Below are 19,875 nucleotides of genomic sequence, written 5' to 3'. Positions count from 1 at the left end.
CTTTGGGGTCATAAATCGCGCGATCGCGGCTTGTTAAAAAAATTAAATTAATAAAACTTAATTTGCACACAGAGGGCGAACGAAACGGACGCCAAATGACCAAATCAGGGCTCCAAATGAGCTGCCCACCACTTTCCACAGATCGTTCTCTTCTTTTTTTTTTTGTTGTGATTTTTGAATAATCATACCCTAACACAGAGGGTACATCAGTTGAGATATAAAGCTGACAAGATCACATAAAGAGCTTATGTGAATAACTTAAGCTAAAGTTGTTTCAGCACTTATTATATTTTATAGAGGGTATTTCAGCTGTTAACTTGTTCGTTTCAGTTGGATACAGATACATATATATACATATATGTATATGTATATATATACATGTATATTGTTTTTACTTAACTTTTGTGGGGCGTTTGCGACGACGGCATTCGCTGATAATGATCGATTTGGCGCTCGAGAAATGTGTCAAAAGCAACACCAAAGTCACTCGAATGAGTCGGCAATTTTGATTGGGCGGATGATTGATGAAACGGTTCGGATTCGTGGCTTATAAGGGGGGTATTACTATATAGTGGCGGGTCCGCCGGAAGGACCCTTATAATGGATTTGTTCACCATCGATGGGGGCTTGGAGGCGAGCAATAATTGGATTATAATTTGTTTGGGGCACTTTCATGTCGAATACGATTCCAAATCGATGCTTAGTTGGGCTTTCGACGAAATATAACAGAGCTATCTATCACACGTTCATAGCTGCGAATTTGTTTGCTATCTGGTTTTTGATTTGATTGTTTTCGAAACGAAAGTTACCATATGTATGTACATTTGTTCGTACTTTCTGGCTCTAAAATTTACCAGTTTAATACACATTTTTGCAATGGTCACCCGCCGAATTTGAAACCTGGTTTCCCTCGACTTTGCCGATTTTCACTGATTTGCCACCCAAATTTCCAACGCCCACCGTCCGCCCGAAAAAACACCGAAACTCACCGCTCAAACCGCTGCAAATCCAATTTGTTTGCTTAGGATGCATGAACCACAAATCAATTACGCGCCCTCTTCAAAAACAACAACCACAAAAACTACAATAATAATAACAACAACAACAACAACACCAATTACAACAACGATAACAACAGCATCAAAAAAAAGCAGCGGGAAGGAAAAACTACACGGCTCAAATTAATGAAAATCCAATGAAAAGCGCCACATGCAGAGAGAGTTAACTCCACACATTTTGGTCAGCAACAGTCGTGTTCAGAATAATAGCACCATTTGTAAAAAGTAATGTGAGTTGAGAAGAATGTTAGTTTTACACAGAAATGAACAAATCAATGTAACAAATTATTGTCTTATGAAACTTTAAAGTTAACTAAATTATAATTAATATCTATAATAAATGCAGCGTTTCTACTAACGAATTAAGCACAAGTGTTTATGACACGAAACACGGCAGTTTCTCGGTTAAAACAAATTCATTACGCAACTAGAATGAAAATGAAAATGAAAATGAAAATAGGATAAAATAACCCTGCGAGCATGACAAATTGAGTGCCCTTTTGCCGGGGGCTCAGCGGGCATACGCATACAATTTTTTTTTTTTTTTTTTTTTAAAGCCAATAAAGAGCCGATCGCTTAGCGTGAAAAATGCGTGTGAGCAAAGCCACACAAGTCGACGCGACGAACGGATGAAAATGGATGGATCTCCGTTTGATTGAGTTGCATTTCCTGATTTTCCAAAATGAAATGAAACGAATACGAAACTTGCTACGAAACCCAAGATGACTTCCAAAAAAAAATAGAGATCCCGAAATGTTGACAAAACAAATAAACAAAAGTTTGCGGCGCAAATTCAAAGGAAAAACGCTAACAAGAAATGTGAAGGAGAAGTTGCGTCTCGCATTACAAAGACTGGCTGTCATTATCCTGGCTCGGGTGTCCAAGAGCCTTTAATTATTTTTTTTAGAGTTTTTCGAGTGTGAGAGAGAGTTGGAGTGCAATTGCAGGCTGTTCCAGGCTGTTCCCCCGACATTCCCCGGCTGATTTATCCTGAGGCTCAAGTCCTTGCACGACCCGCCCACAGGCGCCTGCGGCCCCGGCAATCCGATACTTTCGAGTGGTCAGGCCAAACCCCTTCCATACATCCATACATCCATACACCCATACATCCATACATCGCATGTGCATCTGTGCGCTGGCCCATCGAAATTTGATTTCCATGTTTTGGATGTTTGGGTTACGCCCGCGCGTCTACATAATTTACGATGGTCATCTGGAAGCACTTGTGCCGCTCCTAATTGCAGTCGGTACCGCCTGCAGCTGTCAGCCCGATCTCCATATCCTCGAGGAGTCCCCTCAAGTGGGTGTGGACCCTCGGGCCACGCGATTTGACTTGAGTTGAGCTGAGTTGAGTTTGCCATTCCGAACTTAGTTGGAGTGCTCCGCTGGCAGGGATGCTCTGCCAAGGACCAGGACCCCATTGAGATTGGATTGGATGTCGCTAATGACCGGCGACGAAAGTTGCTGGCCGATGATGGCGCTGGCATTTCAATTGGATCCTTGAGTTATCTAGCCACCATCGACGCTCAAAAGGATTGCGTTTATCACACATTTGCATAGGACACGATTGTGGTTTCCCGTTGGAAATCCACCAACAATCTGGTTTTCCATTTTCCATTGAAATCTCGCAAGGGAAGTAATCAGAGGCGGGGGGGGGGGGGGGTGTGTGAAATAAATAAAACTTATCTTAAGGCGTATTCACGTGAGAAACTAAACACGAAAAATATGTGTGTATGTATGTATGCATTTACATACCACGTGGTCAATTGTGTAGAGTGGTGGGTGCGGGATCTCTAGCTGCTGGAGAGGGGTGCGAAATCGAGCCACCGACTTACTAATGTCAAAAGTCTTACTACAAGTTAAAGGGAAAACAATTTAAAACTATCAAACTATTTATGGATTTCATAATACTAATATATTGAAGGTTAAATAAACCAACTACCATGTACCGCAATTTCTTTGGCCAGAGAGCCAAGCTCAAAGAAGCGATCAAAGAGAGAATCTCAGTCGCGAAAAATAAGAGCTTCCGTTAGACTCTCTCTTTTGTGCTCCCCCTCCTTCACCAACACTTTATTTTTACCACGCGCATTGAAGCCGAACGCGCGTCACTGCTGCCGAAAAGTATTAATTTAATCAAATTAACGCAGGTAATCGGGCTTAAAATTATGCAAAACGTGTTAAAAGTGCTCGTAACAAGTGATCACCGCCCGTCGAAGTTATTTCCCCTCGAAATATAACATTTTTATTTGATTAATTGGCGGTTTTTACATATACATACATACATATGTATGCACATACTTATGTATGTGTGCAAGTGCACGTGCAATTCGAATGGAATTTGTGTTATTTGTTTCTTTTTTGTTGTTGTGATTCTTTCTAATACGTACAAAAGTATGTATATTAAATTGAGTGTTTTAGTGTTTGTTGTAGTGAATCTTTCTAATACGTATATTTAAAGTCTGCGTACAAGTGTTTTATAAAAGAAGAAAAAGAAAATGAAGGAAAGCGGCCACCACTTACCGTTAGAATCGCAATTCTCACTCCGTTTCTTTCGGTTTTTAGTTCTTTTTGAGCGCCCCGCAAGTATTTTTACTGCGCAATAGTTTGAATTTAATCAATTTATTTTTTTACGGCTTAAAATATGTAACACGCGTAAGAAGAAAAAGCGTAACATTTGATAGAATCCCGATGAAACAATTTCCAATCGATATTTGGCGATATTTCGATTCTATCAGCGCGTTACTGCCTATTATTGCGCTTTTACACCCAGGTGCACTTACGAATTCATATGTACATGTGTATGTATATAGTTATGTGGAAGGTTGATAGGGCCTTCCGAGCAGAGACCGTTGTGTCCAAAAGATCGTTGCCTCCAGAAACGACTTCGTTGTCGTCTGTAGGTTGAAGGTTGAACTCCTCAGTTAAGCACCCATCGACTTCTTTGTCGATTAAAGAGGGGTTAAAACAAAACGAAAGGTTTCGCTTAACAAATTGAGGGTTTATTCAATGATGTGTACAGATCGAGGTCTTCTTATCTACTGACTAAAAATAAAGCTAAGCTCAGACAAAAAGCTTAGCGCCATGTGTATTCTAACATAACTTAATCTAATAAGAGGGTATGTAAGGGTATACATGACTCCCCCAGCGTAAGTTTCAAGTATGTGGTTGAAATTATTTCATTAAGTAATACATATGTAAATAATAGGAGTACAGAAATGTTAGGTTTCACAATCTTCATTTTGATATTTATATTTCCGTTTCACCTGATCCTTATAGATTTTTCGTTTATTGTCTTTATTATTAATCAAGTAGTTACCGTATTGAGTGTAATTACTTATTTCTTTATATTTTGGATTTGATTTTCCTACTTGATTATTTTTTACAAATATATTTGAGAAGTTTGACTCGTTTATGTTATCCTGTTTTGCATTTAAAGTTTGTTTGTTTCTTACTAGCTTTTCGGATAGTTTAGAGATGTCTTCGTGACAAAGTATATTATTAAATAAATCTATCGGTCTAATATTTGTGGTTGAATGAATTGTGTTATTATAGCAAACAATTGCTTTATAAACATTTTCTTGAATAGTGTCAAAATTGTTTGGATCAGCATTATACAATCGCATATGTTCATTTAGGGTTAAGTGCAATCTTTCCACATCAGAGTTTCCAGTTTTCTTATAAGGAGTTGTAAAGTGTATATCTATGTTATTTTCGAGGAGAAATTGCTTAATTACGACAATATCGAATTCGTTATCAGTTACAATCTTTTTCGGCTTTCCTAAGTATTGAATTCTTAATTTGATTGCGTTAAGCAAAGAAATCCAAGATCTGTCTTTAATATGTTGAGCAGTGGCATATTTAGACATTTTGTCAATTGATGTAACGTACATAATGTTTCTTTTAGGATACCAGATGTCTATGTGAATTATATCGTTTATTTTATCTGGCGTTTCTGTAATATTAAAATTATATTTTATAGGTTGTCTATCATATTTGGCTAAATTACAAATTTTACAATTGTTAATATAATTTTGAATAAACTTTTGCATTTTTGGATAATAGTATTTTTCTCTTATAGATATAAAAATTTCGTTAATGCCTCTGTGATTATTCTTTATGTGTTCGTTTTCGATAATCTTCAGGAGTTTTTCTTTATCATTTATGTCTTCTAACAATGTACCTGACTTTAGAATTCTTAAATTTTTATTACTTGAAAAATACTGCCTATAAATTTCTTGAAATTTTACAAATAAACTTAAATTTTCACAAAATATTACAACTAAGCCTTTTTCTGGCAGTTTCTCTTGCATGAACTTAAGCATATTTTCCTGATTTCCGCTTGATTTAAAGATATGTCGTATTTTCTTGTTATGCAAAATTTTGAAGGTACTTAAATCGCTTTCCGCTTCTATTATTTGTATTTGGATTTTAAAAACGTTTAGACAATTAGTTGTAATACTAATAAAATTAAGATCGTCTGAGTCCGCACTGTGAATAGTTTCCAAATCGTCAATATCGTTGGCAAATATATGAATTAGATCTTTCGAGAAATCTTCATTTATAATTTTTGTCTTAGGCGTAACTTCCGGTAATGTGTTAGTGTTCTCTAGCATAAATATATCTAAGTTATTAATTTCTATATTTGTTTGGGCATTTTTATCATACTCTTCTGTTGATGCTTTGACAATTCTGCTAAGTCCGTCTGCTAAAGCGTTTTCTTTACCTTTTATAAATGTTATGTCAAAATCAAACTCGTTTAATTGCACTTTCCAACGTTGTAACTTTAGGTTGGGTTCCTTTAGATTATTAAGCCAAACTAGGGGTCTATGGTCGGTTTTAATTATAAACTTTCTTCCATAAATATAATATTTAAAGAATTTTGTTGACCAATAGATTGCAAGAAGCTCTTTTTCTATTGTACTGTAATTAAGTTCATGATTTTTAAGAGAACGACTAGCATAAGAAATTACTTTATTATCTTGCATGAGCACGGCGCCTAATGCATAGTTACTTGCGTCTGTAACTATCGTGAATTGTTTGTTAAAATCTGGGTAAACGACTATCGGATCGCTTGTTATTAGGATTTTTAGTTTTTGAAAAGCTTCTACGTATTCTTGATCATGTGTGTTTATTTTAGAATTTTTCTTTAAGTATTTTATTAAGGGCTGGGCAATTTTGGAGTAGTCTTTTATGTAGCGCCTCAAATAACCTGTGATGCCTAGAAAACTTTTAATTTGTTTCTGGTTTGTCGGTAAATTTATCTTACAAATTGCGTCAATTTTCTTCTGACTTGGCTTTAGACCTTCTGAATTAATGGTATGTCCGAGAAATTCAATCTCCTCTCTGGCAAACTCGCATTTGTCTGATTGGAGTTTTAAATTTGCCTTAGATAGACAGCTGAAGATACAGCTTAAATGATTGACGTGTTCCCCTATATTCTTAGAAAATATAAGGATGTCATCCATGTAAACAATGCAAAATTGTCCGGTATAGGGGCTAAGGATATTATTCATTAGCCTTTGAAATGTTGAAGGTGCGTTCCGTAGTCCGAAAGGCATACGAAGGAACTCGTAATGGCCACTGGTTGTTGAAAAGGCTGTTTTGTGCACATCTTTGTTGTCCATTTCTATCTGATAGAAACCTTTTGCAAGGTCTAAAGTTGAAAAAATTTTACAGTCGCCCAATTTGTCGAAAATCTCGTCTATATTTGGGATCGGGAATCGATCTTCAATGGTTTCCTTATTAAGTTTACGGTAGTCTACGACGAGCCGCCACTTTTGCTTATTGGACTGGTCCATTTTTTTCTGAACAACCCACAAAGGACTATTATATGGGCTTTTAGAGTGTCTTATAATTCCTTGATCTAACATTTCTGCTATTTGCCGGTTAACTTCGTCTTTGTGAATTTCTGGGTATTTGTATGTTTTCGAATAAATGGGAAGATCATTCTTTGTAATAATCCTGTGTTTGATTTCACTTGTGAAACTTAGGTCTTGGCCTTCTTTGTAAAAAATATGTTCGAATTTTTGTATAAGCTCATTTATTGAGGATCTGGCCTGTGGACAAATTAAGTTCATTGGAATTAAGTTATGTATGCCAAGATCCAAGTGGTTTTCCTGAACTAAAAGATCTAAATAAACATTATTGAGTTGAATCTTTTTGTTTGAGTAATCGATGACTGCATGCAAGTCATTAAGTATGTTACAGCCAATTAGCCCATCGAAATAGTTGTGAAAATTATACTCTAGAAATTCACAAATATAACCTTCAGCTTCAAATTCTTGAAAACATGGAAACCTGCATAATTTTCCTATTTTAATTTTGTTTCCCATTGCTTTTACTTCTATGTCAATGTCTGTTTTCCACTTCGGGTGACACAAATTATCATTTATTACACTGAATTCTGCTCCAGTGTCAATAATAAATAATAATGGCCTCTTTTTACCTTGAACTTCTATATATGGTATTCGTCTTGATCCTCTATCTGAAAATTTACACTTGATTGATTAATATCCATTGGCTCGAAACTACGCCTGCTTTGCTCAGAGCTTTGCACATTTCGACTATTTGTTGAGACTCGAGCAGAATTAGAAGTTGAGCTATTATTCGATTGATATTGATATCCCTGCCTTCTATTATTTACCCTAGGCGTACCTTCAGTTCTTGAATTTTCTTGTTGTTCAACATTATTTTGTTGAAACCTATTGGCTTCATCAAGGCTTCTTTCTGTAACGACTGGTTCGTTTACATTTCTATTATCATTACTGAAATTGGTTCTGAAGTTGGGTTTATTGTACCTATTATTTCTTCGAATTGGTCCGTATAATGTGTAGCTTTGATGCCGAGCATCTTCAATGATTTTATAGGCATCCTCTACGGAATTTGGGTTTCTCGCGAATATTAACGTTTTTGTAGGTTCAGGCAAGTTGTCTCTAAAAACGCGGAGTGCAATTCGGTTCACTTCTAATGTGGTGTATGTTTTGTCGTCATGGATCAGTATCCGGTTGTGTACCCTATTCGAAATTTCATTAATTTTGTTATAATATTCTTCTATAGTTGATTCCACTCGACACAATTTTAACATATCCATTAAGACATCGCTTGTTTCTTTTTCCCCGAAATTTTTCAGAATTACACATTTAAAACTTTCCCACTCTGTCATATTTCCATGCCTATGAATCACTGGCCTGCATAATCCCACAAATTTATTTTTTATAAAGCCAAACAAAATATTTTTTGTATTCGTGTCGAAAACATCAAAAGAAGGAAGGATATTTTCTATTTGTGTAATTAAATCTGGCAATTGATTTGTATCAGTACCATCAAAATTTTGTATTAACTTGATGCAGTTCATTGTTGAGTTAAATGCGGCTAAGCTATTTTCGTTCATTTTAGATTTCTTTGTTTTCTCTCGAGGTTCGCAAGTATTAATAGTTAGCTTTTAGTTTCTTATCTTAGCTAGTATAAAGAGCTTTGTCGAAGAAAAAAAAAATTTTATCAGCTTAAGTTCTTCTTCTCCAGGTTGGGTTTCGTCACTCCGTACATGCAGGTGTTCCAAAGCTTTCCAGTTATGTTTTATGTTCCTCTTTATACTCGGCCACGTGCATTGGTTAACGTATTGAAGATTTCCGGACTTAAATTACATAAGAACAGCTTACTGTGGTTCCGAATGAATTTCTTGACGTATGGCTGGTTTCCTTATTTTTTCTGTGTTGATCCTCGTCGCCAGTTATGTGGAAGGTTGATAGGGCCTTCCGAGCAGAGACCGTTGTGTCCAAAAGATCGTTGCCTCCAGAAACGACTTCGTTGTCGTCTGTAGGTTGAAGGTTGAACTCCTCAGTTAAGCACCCATCGACTTCTTTGTCGATTAAAGAGGGGTTAAAACAAAACGAAAGGTTTCGCTTAACAAATTGAGGGTTTATTCAATGATGTGTACAGATCGAGGTCTTCTTATCTACTGACTAAAAATAAAGCTAAGCTCAGACAAAAAGCTTAGCGCCATGTGTATTCTAACATAACTTAATCTAATAAGAGGGTATGTAAGGGTATACATGACTATATGTGTGCGTGCGCCTAAAAGTGCATGCAATTTAAAATGTGAATGTGTTTTTTTTTTCTTTTTTGTTGTTGTGATCATTTCTCAAATATTTAAAGTGTGTGTTGAAGTGTTTTAAGTAATTCAAAGATCAAAGAAAGGAGCAAAGGGAAAAATGCGAAAGCAGCCACCATTTACCGTTACAATCGCTCTTTACTCACCCTCTTTCGGTTTACCGCATATTTTGCGCGCATCGGGCGTACTTTAACTGCACAATAGTTTTGACAAAATTATTATTTAGTTAATCGTACCAAAAAACTATTCAAAACGAGTGATCGCTGCGCGGTGACGTAATTTCTACTCGTTTTTTCGGTTTTGCTTAAAAGATCAATGAAAGGAGCAAACAGAAAATGAAGGAAAAGCGAAAGCAGCCACCATCTACCATTACAATCGCTCTTTTCTCTCCACTTTTTCGGTTATCCGCTTATTTTAACGCGCAGCGCGAGCGAGCGAATTTCTACTGCGCAATTTCTACTACTTTATTCGATTGCAACGGCGAATTTACAAATGGCGCAAATGGAGTTTTGCTACAATCGCGTGTGTTAGTGTATGTGTGTGTGTGCAATTTCAAGTCAAATTGCGGTTTTTGTTTTCTTTTTGTTTTTGTGATCAATTCTAAAAATTCTAAAATGAGTGTTTAAGTGTTTTAGGTAATAATAAAAAAAAATGTGAGTGAAAAGTCAATATTCGTAAATCCAACATCTTAAAAACTAGTGCCAATTTTAAAGTGAGGTAAGTGATCAGTATTATTACAGATATGACAATTTTACACTTTGAATTTCATATATTTTGTTTTATTATTAAAAAAAGGGGTAAATGGGTATTGAGGATGTAATATTACTATTCATATTGTACTTTGCTGTTATTTTATTTTCCGCTATTTTATCTCAAAAACTAAATTGCTCCCCAAGTTTCCCGTTTTTCTACGAAAGCTAGTGCTTAAATGTCCCCTAAAATGCACGCTGTCACTCCCCAAATACTTCCAACGACCGACTCCCCAACTTCCTCTAACTCTTTCCGATCTTCAAAGACGCACCGGGGGCCCACCCCGAATAATGGGCTCCCCCACTGGAGGATCTGGAAATCAGATTGTCAACATGGCCTCGCACGTGATATCAATGCATTAACGGAAGTGTTTCAATTGTGTATTCCCCGGGTGCCCCAAAATAGACACGGAAATGTAGCAAACTTCTGGCTAAAGATCAATAATCGTCGCGCCCCTCCGCAAAGGTAAAGCCCAAAGCCAGCAGAGCCCACCCCACCGCCCCCCCCTCCTCTAGAAAACATTGAGAAATGTTTGCCTCGCGCTGGGCCATAAAAAAAAGTGTCCAACTTCCCCATTTCGCTTTGTTTGGTCGCAACCCTCTGAAGATCCGACTACCAAATACCGAAAATGACAAACAGACGCGGCAAATAAATAACGAGAAATGCCATCGTGTTGGGGGCGTATTACTTGGTCGGGGGCATTACGGATCCGGGGTTTTCCTACCCACTTACGTTGGAAAACCCGGGACAAATTAACACGCCAGGCGAAAGTCCGGAAAATGCAAGATCCGGGGGATATGGAAGCTTCGGGGGATAGATGTGTAGATCTATTTTAAGACTACGGGCAGACAACTCGGTCGCCTGATCCAGTCATTCCATTCCATTTACATCCCCAGTCGCATCCATGTAGCACCTTTATTAATTGCAGCCGACGAGACGAGCGTTTGACATGTTTAATGCGAAAATCTCGAGGGGAGCAGGGATCAAGCGGCATGGGATGGTGCACAGCGAGAAAATGTGTGAATTACTTTAGATTTTAGGTTTTTGAAATTGCAGCAAAAGGCGCATACATGAATTAATCACTTAGTGATTAGCAACCAACGATATCGATTATCTACCAGGAATTTTTAGATGATAACTAATTTCGAGTAAGAGATTCCATTGTCTTGGTTTTAATGTTTTGAGACATATATGTATTTATTAAGCAATTGACGCGTTTCTCTCACTGCACAAGGCCTTAAAGTCCCGTTTTCGGATTGGGGAACATTTGTCGGTCTATTTTGGTAAACAGAATGCCAGAACGTCTCTCCCCATCGCAAGCAACGTTGACATAGGCTGGAAATTCTTTTGACTCCCGTCTATTTCGGTGGCCTCCCAGACGAGCCAGCATTATATCGCCACATACAAACATACATACATACATATGTATAGCGATAGCGCATTGCAATCTGCAGACAGAGGATTGCAGACTGCAGACTGTAGACTAGAGGCTGAAGACCAAAGACTGAAGGCTGAAGATAGAAGACTGAGGAAAAGACAGCTGACAGCTCAAAGAAGCTGGGGTCGGAAAAATCGAATTTTTGAAATTTGAAAGCTGGAATCGTTTGCCCATTTTTTGCCCATGTTTGCCCACCAATTAGTTTTTTTTGCCCACGTCCAGTTTTTGAGATATGAATTTTCGAAAAAGTTCGAAAATTTTCGAAAATCAAAAATTTCGCTTTTTTCAAATTTTTTTTTTTTAAATCGCAATAACATCGTTTGCCCACGTTTGCCCACCCTTTAGAATTTTGAAAAAATTTATACTTTAGGAAATATAAGGCTTTTAAGTTTACCTCGGTCTAATCAGAGAGTAAATCGTTTGCCCATCTCTTAAAACCAAATATTATCAACAAAAAACGTTTGCCCAACCATTATTATTAGTTTTTATCGTTTGCCCACCCTTTAAAAAACCTTTAACAAAAATTTTTTTTCGATTGCCCACATTTAAAATACAACCAATTTCCTTAGCCCACCTCTTTAAAATAAAAATTTCCAATAAAAAACGTTTGCCCACCATTTAAAACTAAATAATTTCGATTGCCCACCTTTTAAAACTAAATAATTTCGTTTGCCCATCCTTTAAAATTCATTTTTAACGTTTGCCCACCCTTTAAAAATAAATTATTACGTTTGCCCACCCTTTAAAATTTGTTTTTTTCGTTTGCCCACTCTTAAAACTAAATAATTTCGATTGCCCACCTTTTAAAACTAAATAATTTCGTTTGCCCATCCTTTAAAATTCATTTTTAACGTTTGCCCACCCTTTAAAAATAAATTATTTCGTTTGCCCACCCTTTAAAATTTGTTTTTTTCGTTTGCCCACTCTTAAAACTAAATAATTTCGATTGCCCACCTTTTAAAACTAAATAATTTCGTTTGCCCATCCTTTAAAATTCATTTTTAACGTTTGCCCACCCTTTAAAAATAAATTATTTCGTTTGCCCACCCTTTAAAATTTGTTTTTTTCGTTTGCCCACTCTTAAAACTAAATAATTTCGATTGCCCACCTTTTAAAACTAAATAATTTCGTTTGCCCATCCTTTAAAATTCATTTTTAACGTTTGCCCACCCTTTAAAAATAAATTATTTCGTTTGCCCACCCTTTAAAATTTGTTTTTTTCGTTTGCCCACTCTTAAAACTAAATAATTTCGATTGCCCACCTTTTAAAACTAAATAATTTCGTTTGCCCATCCTTTAAAATTCATTTTTAACGTTTGCCCACCCTTTAAAAATAAATTATTTCGTTTGCCCACCCTTTAAAATTTGTTTTTTTCGTTTGCCCACTCTTAAAACTAAATAATTTCGATTGCCCACCTTTTAAAACTAAATAATTTCGTTTGCCCATCCTTTAAAATTCATTTTTAACGTTTGCCCACCCTTTAAAAATAAATTATTTCGTTTGCCCACCCTTTAAAATTTGTTTTTGTCGTTTGCCCACTCTTAAAACTAAATAATTTCGATTGCCCACCTTTTAAAACTAAATAATTTCGTTTGCCCATCCTTTAAAATTCATTTTTAACGTTTGCCCACCCTTTAAAAATAAATTATTTCGTTTGCCCACCCTTTAAAATTTGTTTTTGTCGTTTGCCCACTCTTAAAACTAAATAATTTCGATTGCCCACCTTTTAAAACTAAATAATTTCGTTTGCCCATCCTTTAAAATTCATTTTTAACGTTTGCCCACCCTTTAAAAATAAATTATTTCGTTTGCCCACCCTTTAAAATTTGTTTTTGTCGTTTGCCCACTCTTAAAACTAAATAATTTCGATTGCCCACCTTTTAAAACTAAATAATTTCGTTTGCCCATCCTTTAAAATTCATTTTTAACGTTTGCCCACCCTTTAAAAATAAATTATTTCGTTTGCCCACCCTTTAAAATTTGTTTTTTTCGTTTGCCCACTCTTAAAACTAAATAATTTCGATTGCCCACCTTTTAAAACTAAATAATTTCGTTTGCCCATCCTTTAAAATTCATTTTTAACGTTTGCCCACCCTTTAAAAATAAATTATTTCGTTTGCCCACCCTTTAAAATTTGTTTTTGTCGTTTGCCCACTCTTAAAACTAAATAATTTCGATTGCCCACCTTTTAAAACTAAATAATTTCGTTTGCCCATCCTTTAAAATTCATTTTTAACGTTTGCCCACCCTTTAAAAATAAATTATTTCGTTTGCCCACCCTTTAAAATTTGTTTTTGTCGTTTGCCCACTCTTAAAACTAAATAATTTCGATTGCCCACCTTTTAAAACTAAATAATTTCGTTTGCCCATCCTTTAAAATTCATTTTTAACGTTTGCCCACCCTTTAAAAATAAATTATTTCGTTTGCCCACCCTTTAAAATTTGTTTTTGTCGTTTGCCCACTCTTAAAACTAAATAATTTCGATTGCCCACCTTTTAAAACTAAATAATTTCGTTTGCCCATCCTTTAAAATTTGTTTTTTTCGTTTGCCCACTCTTAAAACTAAATAATTTATTTTTAAAGGGTGGGCAAACGTTAAAAATGAATTTTAAAGGATGGGCAAACGAAATTATTTAGTTTTAAAAGGTGGGCAATCGAAATTATTTAGTTTTAAATGGTGGGCAAACGTTTTTTATTGGAAATTTTTATTTTAAAGAGGTGGGCTAAGGAAATTGGTTGTATTTTAAATGTGGGCAATCGAAAAAAAATTTTTGTTAAAGGTTTTTTAAAGGGTGGGCAAACGATAAAAACTAATAATAATGGTTGGGCAAACGTTTTTTGTTGATAATATTTGGATGGGCAAACGATTTACTCTCTGATTAGACCGAGGTAAACTTAAAAGCCTTATATTTCCTAAAGTATAAATTTTTTCAAAATTCTAAAGGGTGGGCAAACGTGGGCAAACGATGTTATTGCGATTTAAAAAAAAAAAATTTGAAAAAAGCGAAATTTTTGATTTTCGAAAATTTTCGAACTTTTTCGAAAATTCATATCTCAAAAACTGGACGTGGGCAAAAAAAACTAATTGGTGGGCAAACATGGGCAAAAAATGGGCAAACGATTCCAGCTTTCAAATTTCAAAAATTCGATTTTTCCGACCCCAGCTTCTTTGAGCTACAGCTGACGCCAGACACGAGGGCAAAGTCGAATCGTGATGTGATGCCATGTGGGGATCTGTGCATCTTTATTCCCCAATCGAAGGGACTCTGTTCGCATGTCTGCCCAGTTTATCCCTTTGTGTGAAGTTTTCTTTTAAAGGCGGGAGCGGGATGACATGGAATGGCGTCGCCGGGAAATTTCATTAAAACGCGTTCTGAATGAATGCATTTTTTAAAATTCCATTCAAGAGTTAGGCCCCTGATATCCATGTATAAGCCCTATTTTAACTAGTGTTTTTTAGCCTCTTTTTTTTAAAGGTTTCACTGCTATACATTTGAGTTTCTCTGTGCTATTTCACTTATTTTTTTTTTATTTTTGGCACTGCTTTACGCTTGCTAAGTGCCAAGATATCCCTAAGTTTGGCATCAATTATGCAAGTCTGTAATTCCCCCCGATGGTCTGTGCAGTTTTCCAAGCCACTAAGTACACCTACCTCCACTATCCACCCCCCCCTCCCCCCTCCCCAACGTACTTCATCATTCATTTGCAATTTCCATTAAAATGTCATTGAAATTTCACTTACAAAAATTTCCCTTCAAAAACCAAACCGAAGTGGAGCAAAAATAAAAATTGAGTAGACGAAAGAACGGAACTGAGTTTTGTATTGTGGTAGAGAATGAAATCTGGGTAAAAGCGGGAATTGGAGTTGGTTTGGGGAAAACTTTAGCTGGCAATTCTATTGCCAAACGCATTTTGCACTTCAATTGCACGTGCAAATGAAAATGGAAGGGGTGGGCTATTGGTGTGTTGGTGTGTTGCTGGAAAAGTCTGCGAAAAACTGAAAAATTCAAGCCTGTTAATATGCGTAAGTGTGTGGGGCAGGTGGGTGTTGGCTGTTGGATGTCGGATGTTGTGTGGTGGGTTGTGGGTGGTGGTTTGGCAAGTGGGTGGAATCTCCTGCGAGGAGTCCTGGCGTGAAGTTGTCGCTTTATTTTTCTTCTCGGGCTTCTGGTGCTGTCATTGATATGGCATTTTCCCCAACCACCCAAAAGTACCTCTGAGTACCTCCCAACCTCCATCCCATTTTTAGCCTCACCTTCTTTCGTTGTCGTTTTGTCGTCGCCTGTTGTTAATTGTCATTGCGTCGCTTTAAGCCGCTCAGTGGCAGGAAAATGGGAAATGGAAGCCTCACCTTGCGTGTGGGGTGGGGAAAATCGAGAGGTGGTGCCGGATAAAGTGAATCAAGAGGAAGGCCAAGGAGCAGGAAAGACTATCGGACATACTCTTGCCTTGCCGAATGTCACTGCAAATCGTTGAGCAAATTGACAGCTTTTAAGTTGACAAACAAATTATTAAGTATGATCATATTCAATATATTTATTTTCTATACGTTAGTATATATATGATATTACCAGTTCTATTTGAATGCACATCACTATAATACTATCTACTAATATTAGCTTTGAAACTAGTTTAGCCTGCGCATTATAATTCGTGTGGATAGTCCGGTTTAAAGATGATTTTAGGAGCATATGCTTCCCTTCGGTGTGGATGGATAGTTTCTCCCTTAGCCGTTGTTGTTATTGCCACTGTTGCTGTTTTCACGCGCGGTTAGCGCCTGTAATTGCATTGCCAAGTAAAGGACGAACCGCGAACAGTGAGCGACATTCGTATGTGTCTCTACGTTCGTGTGGCGCTCCATGTGTGCGCTGCACTGGCAGAAAACAATTGGTGGTTCTTAAAAGCGGAATTTGGGACATACTATCATCATATATCGCTACAATTACAAAAATATATGCTTAACATGGCTGCCCCTTTCTTTGTTTTTTCTTAGTTTAAGAGCAATCCTTTGTGTTTTTGGCCAGTGTAGTTTTGGTGCGTGTGTGTGAGCGTTGGCGTAAGTGAAATTTATTTCAACAGCCCCCGCCAGGCATTCAGCCCCAAAACTGTCGGTTGGCCAACTTAGGCGAAAAATTGAGAAGCAAGGCACCACCAGCAAGGCAGCATCGCATCAACGGCAAATGAAATGAGGCTGGCAAAAAGGGGGATTCCGGGGGTTAAATGCGCCCCAATAGGGGGCGCCATCTGCGGCACACTGGCGCCAAAGTGATGGAAACCATTCCGAATGCACAATCTCACAGCGGTTGATCCAAAAAAAAAAAAAAAAAGGAGTGAATGAAAATATGCAATTCTCAGAGAGAGAGAGAAAGCGTTAAGTGGGTGCATAAAGGGGCAACAGCGGTTTATGGGTTCAACTTTGTATCGTGCAGAGTATTTGCTCGGCTATAGAGCAGTATTCCGTTGCTAATAGAACCCTTAAAAGGTACAAAAACCAATATACGATTTGGATTTCAAATTCCCATTTATATTATTACCCACTGTGCCCGAAAAAACCCCCAACTGAAGCTGCAAGCAGACGTGTTTCTGTTGCTGATTTTAAATTTTAATTAAAGTGTGGCTCCTTGGTTTTTGGTTTTGGTTTTTGGCTTTGGTTTTGCTTTTCGGTTTCGGCTGCGACCACTTGAGGTTCACGATCCGCGGCAAAGCAAACAATGGCCTACAAGTAGGGGCACTTCTTGACACGCTCTTGCCACTTGAAAAGTCCAACTATTTGGCCTCGGGGCCAGCAAAAATGGTGCGAGAAGAATGAAGAAAGGCTTTCTAAAACCTATAACCTATATATATTGGCAAGCAAAATTCCGGGCATCATGGCATCCATGACCGATGAAAGTCGATTTCCGTCAACTCATGTTGGGCTATAAAAGTGCCAAAGATCTGCCCAATGGCACACACAGTTCGATGGTCCATCGTCCAGAAATGATCTACGCAATTCTAGTGCTCTGTCTGCTGGGCAGTTGTTGCCCAGCAATGGCCCAGAAGGTCGAAAAGGATCCGCTGGCCAAGGAACAAAATACCCGTTTGGCCGGCATCTATGTGAAGGATGGCAACGAAAATGGCCAGCTGAGATTCCTGGCATCGGGCTTGAACAGTGGCAGCAGCAGCACCAGCTCTTCAAACACCGGTATCAACTCGGCCCTGAATCAGTACATAACCAATAAGCAGGATATGCTGGAGCAACTGCGTCCCACTTCGGGCACCACATCAACGGGAACGGGAGCTGTTACGGGCACATCGACGGGAACAACAGGAACGACTTCGGGAACCGGAACTGGCCTGGTCACCACGACTTCCAATGGAGCTATCTATGTGAACCTGGGCAGTTCGGGATCCTCATCATCATCGTCTTCCTCCTCGTCGGCCACCAATGCGGCCATTAATCAGGTCATCTATGGATCCTCGCCAGTTGCCGGTCTCTTGCCGCAGATCGTTGGCCAGGCGGTGTCCAGTCGAGTGCGTCCCGGTGGCCAGAACAATAGGAGGCGCGTTCCCGCCCGTAGGCGCCGGGTCAACAAGAGGCGTGGCAGCATTAACAACAACAATCAGCGACGTCGCCGGCGTGGCAACAAGCGGGGCAAGAATAAGGCCCAGGTGATGGTGGTGCGACCAAATCGCGGTTGAGAAGAGGATCCACCGCCTTTCTTAGTTAAGCGAAAAATTACTTTTTTTTTGCCCCCCAGCCAAGGAATTTTTTTTTTTTTAATGATTACTATTAGTATGCGAGAAGGCAACCTTATTTATTTATTTAAATGATTGAAAGCAATTACACTCTGCAACCAAGGTGGTTTTATTCGAGGTCATTATGGCAAAGGCGTGAAATGGATAATTAAATTTTAGCTTTGGTATAACATGCATATTTCATGGACATCATTGCTCTCACCTTGTGTATGTTTTCCAATCGACCAAATTTGCGATTGCAAAGCCTCAAATTTGTGTAGGCCAGTGGATTTGGCGTAGTTGCACTAATTTATGGGCCAACTGGTGTTCATGTTCAAAGGGCCGCCAGTCGGTGTGTCTGCGAGGTGCGCTGGCCCGTTTAGAACCCCCTTGGTGAGCCCCTGGTCAAGTGCAAGACAAACGGTCTCCGGTCGGCTCTGCATGCGGCGGTCAATGTCTTGATAAATGTCTGCAGGATGGCGCCCGGGGAGTGGCGCCCGTTGCTCCTCGTCCTGGTCAGCAGGACGACCCCTCGTGCGGCGCCGCTGTTCCATTTCGCGAACCTCTAAATCACCGTCACGTGTCCGGGCTGTGTATTATGTGCTCATGACTGTAATGAGCCTGTAAGTGGACCTAATCAGTGTCATAATAATAGAAATTAATCACTGCAAGGCCATAGTGGCATGGGTGGTGAAAAATTGTGGAAAGGGGCGTGGAAGGCAAGAGGCCGAATGGAGGAGGCGTGGGCGCCCACCTGCAGCTGCTGGCAAAAGTCAAAGTTGAACTTGCTGGCATTTGGCTCTTGTGCGGTTTTGTGCAGCGCTTTGGCGCACATACTTTGTAAATGTTTTGCAATGATTTGATTTGAAATTCATTTGAATTATTGCTTGCTTCCGGTTTCCGGTGCCTTCAAAATACTTTCCTGTTTCCTTTCCACCGCCGCCGCCGCCGCCCCCACAAACCCTGGCATAGCCTCTCCCCCATGGTGAGGATATGGAAAAGGACCCTATGATGTACGACCAACTTGGTTGGCCTTCTCTTTTGCGTCTCTTCCTGGGGAGTTTATTAAGTACTGCTGCCAAGCAAGCATACACTGAAACGTGCAGACGACTGAGATTTGATGTAGTGAAATTGGTATGCAATGGTTATTTGTTGTGCTGTTTTAACAGAATTATAATCTATATGCAAAACATACCCCAAAACGCAAGTCCATTTCCATTTCTCCATTTCTCGCAGTGCATTTGCATAGACCAAATAGCAACTGGTGTGTGAGTGTGCGGAACTTTGTTAATATGCAAGTGAATGGACATTTCCGGTACGGACAAAACGTGCCATGTGCCAGGCCAAAAACCGAGAGCCAAGGTCCTGGGCAAGCCCGCGAAACCTTTTGGGGGAAAATCTGTAGTGGGCAGGGGGGAGCCAGGGGTGGGGTCTTACGGTTTAATTGGTGGAGGGGGGGGGGGAGTGATGGTTCGGTGGTTGGTACACAGGTTCTCAGCCCAAGGACATGTGCTGTGCTAAAAGTCAAAATCACCATCCACTGCCCTTGGAAGCACTCACCGGTTCCCTTTGGTCTAGCACATTTCGCTGCCCTACAAAGACGAAACTGAAAAGCTTGGGCTTTAAAATTAGCTAATTTTATATTATATACTATATACTATATTAATATAAAAGAATATATACATACTATGGAGCCGAAGAAGAAGTTAGAGGGCATTCCGAAAGTCGCCTACTTGTGATTAAAAGTTTACTTCTCCTCGGCTCCGCTCATGTGTAATTTTCAATTAAAATGATTTGAGTAGA

At 38.6% G+C, this 19,875-nt stretch overlaps 2 protein-coding genes across 6 annotated transcripts in view, besides 2 other annotated features; one reads left to right on the top strand and one right to left on the bottom strand.

Annotated features, from left to right (window-relative positions):
• kirre (kin of irre) overlaps window positions 1-19,875 on the bottom strand; it is a 394,149-nt gene that overhangs the window by 49,729 nt on the left and 324,545 nt on the right. For 2 of the 4 annotated variants that reach the window (NM_080320.4, NM_001272267.1), the window contains one exon: window positions 18,296-18,693. The exons of the other annotated variants lie outside the window; for them this stretch is intronic. The gene's annotated coding sequence lies outside the window, so the exon portion shown is untranslated. The remainder of the gene's footprint in view (window positions 1-18,295; window positions 18,694-19,875) is intronic. 4 annotated transcript variants of the gene reach the window in all.
• Window positions 3,867-9,115: a mobile genetic element.
• Window positions 11,464-14,534: a mobile genetic element.
• On the top strand, window positions 17,242-18,189 carry CG4116 (uncharacterized protein; the record flags this gene model as incomplete). 2 transcript variants are annotated; one of them, NM_130691.2, is made up of 1 exon in its annotated part: window positions 17,242-18,189. In NM_130691.2, the coding sequence occupies one exon, from the start codon at window positions 17,242-17,244 to the stop codon at window positions 18,034-18,036; it is 795 nt and encodes a 264-aa protein (NP_570047.1). In that variant the 3' UTR covers window positions 18,037-18,189. The 2 variants fall into 2 exon arrangements, with proteins under 2 accessions (NP_570047.1, NP_001259200.1); NM_001272271.1 differs by having other exon boundaries at window positions 17,322-18,189.

Source organism: Drosophila melanogaster, chromosome X, assembly GCF_000001215.4.
Source record: "Drosophila melanogaster chromosome X".
Lineage (NCBI taxonomy): Eukaryota > Metazoa > Arthropoda > Insecta > Diptera > Drosophilidae > Drosophila > Drosophila melanogaster.
Note: the sequence above shows the minus strand (reverse complement) of the source record. Positions and strands in the feature narration are given on the sequence as shown.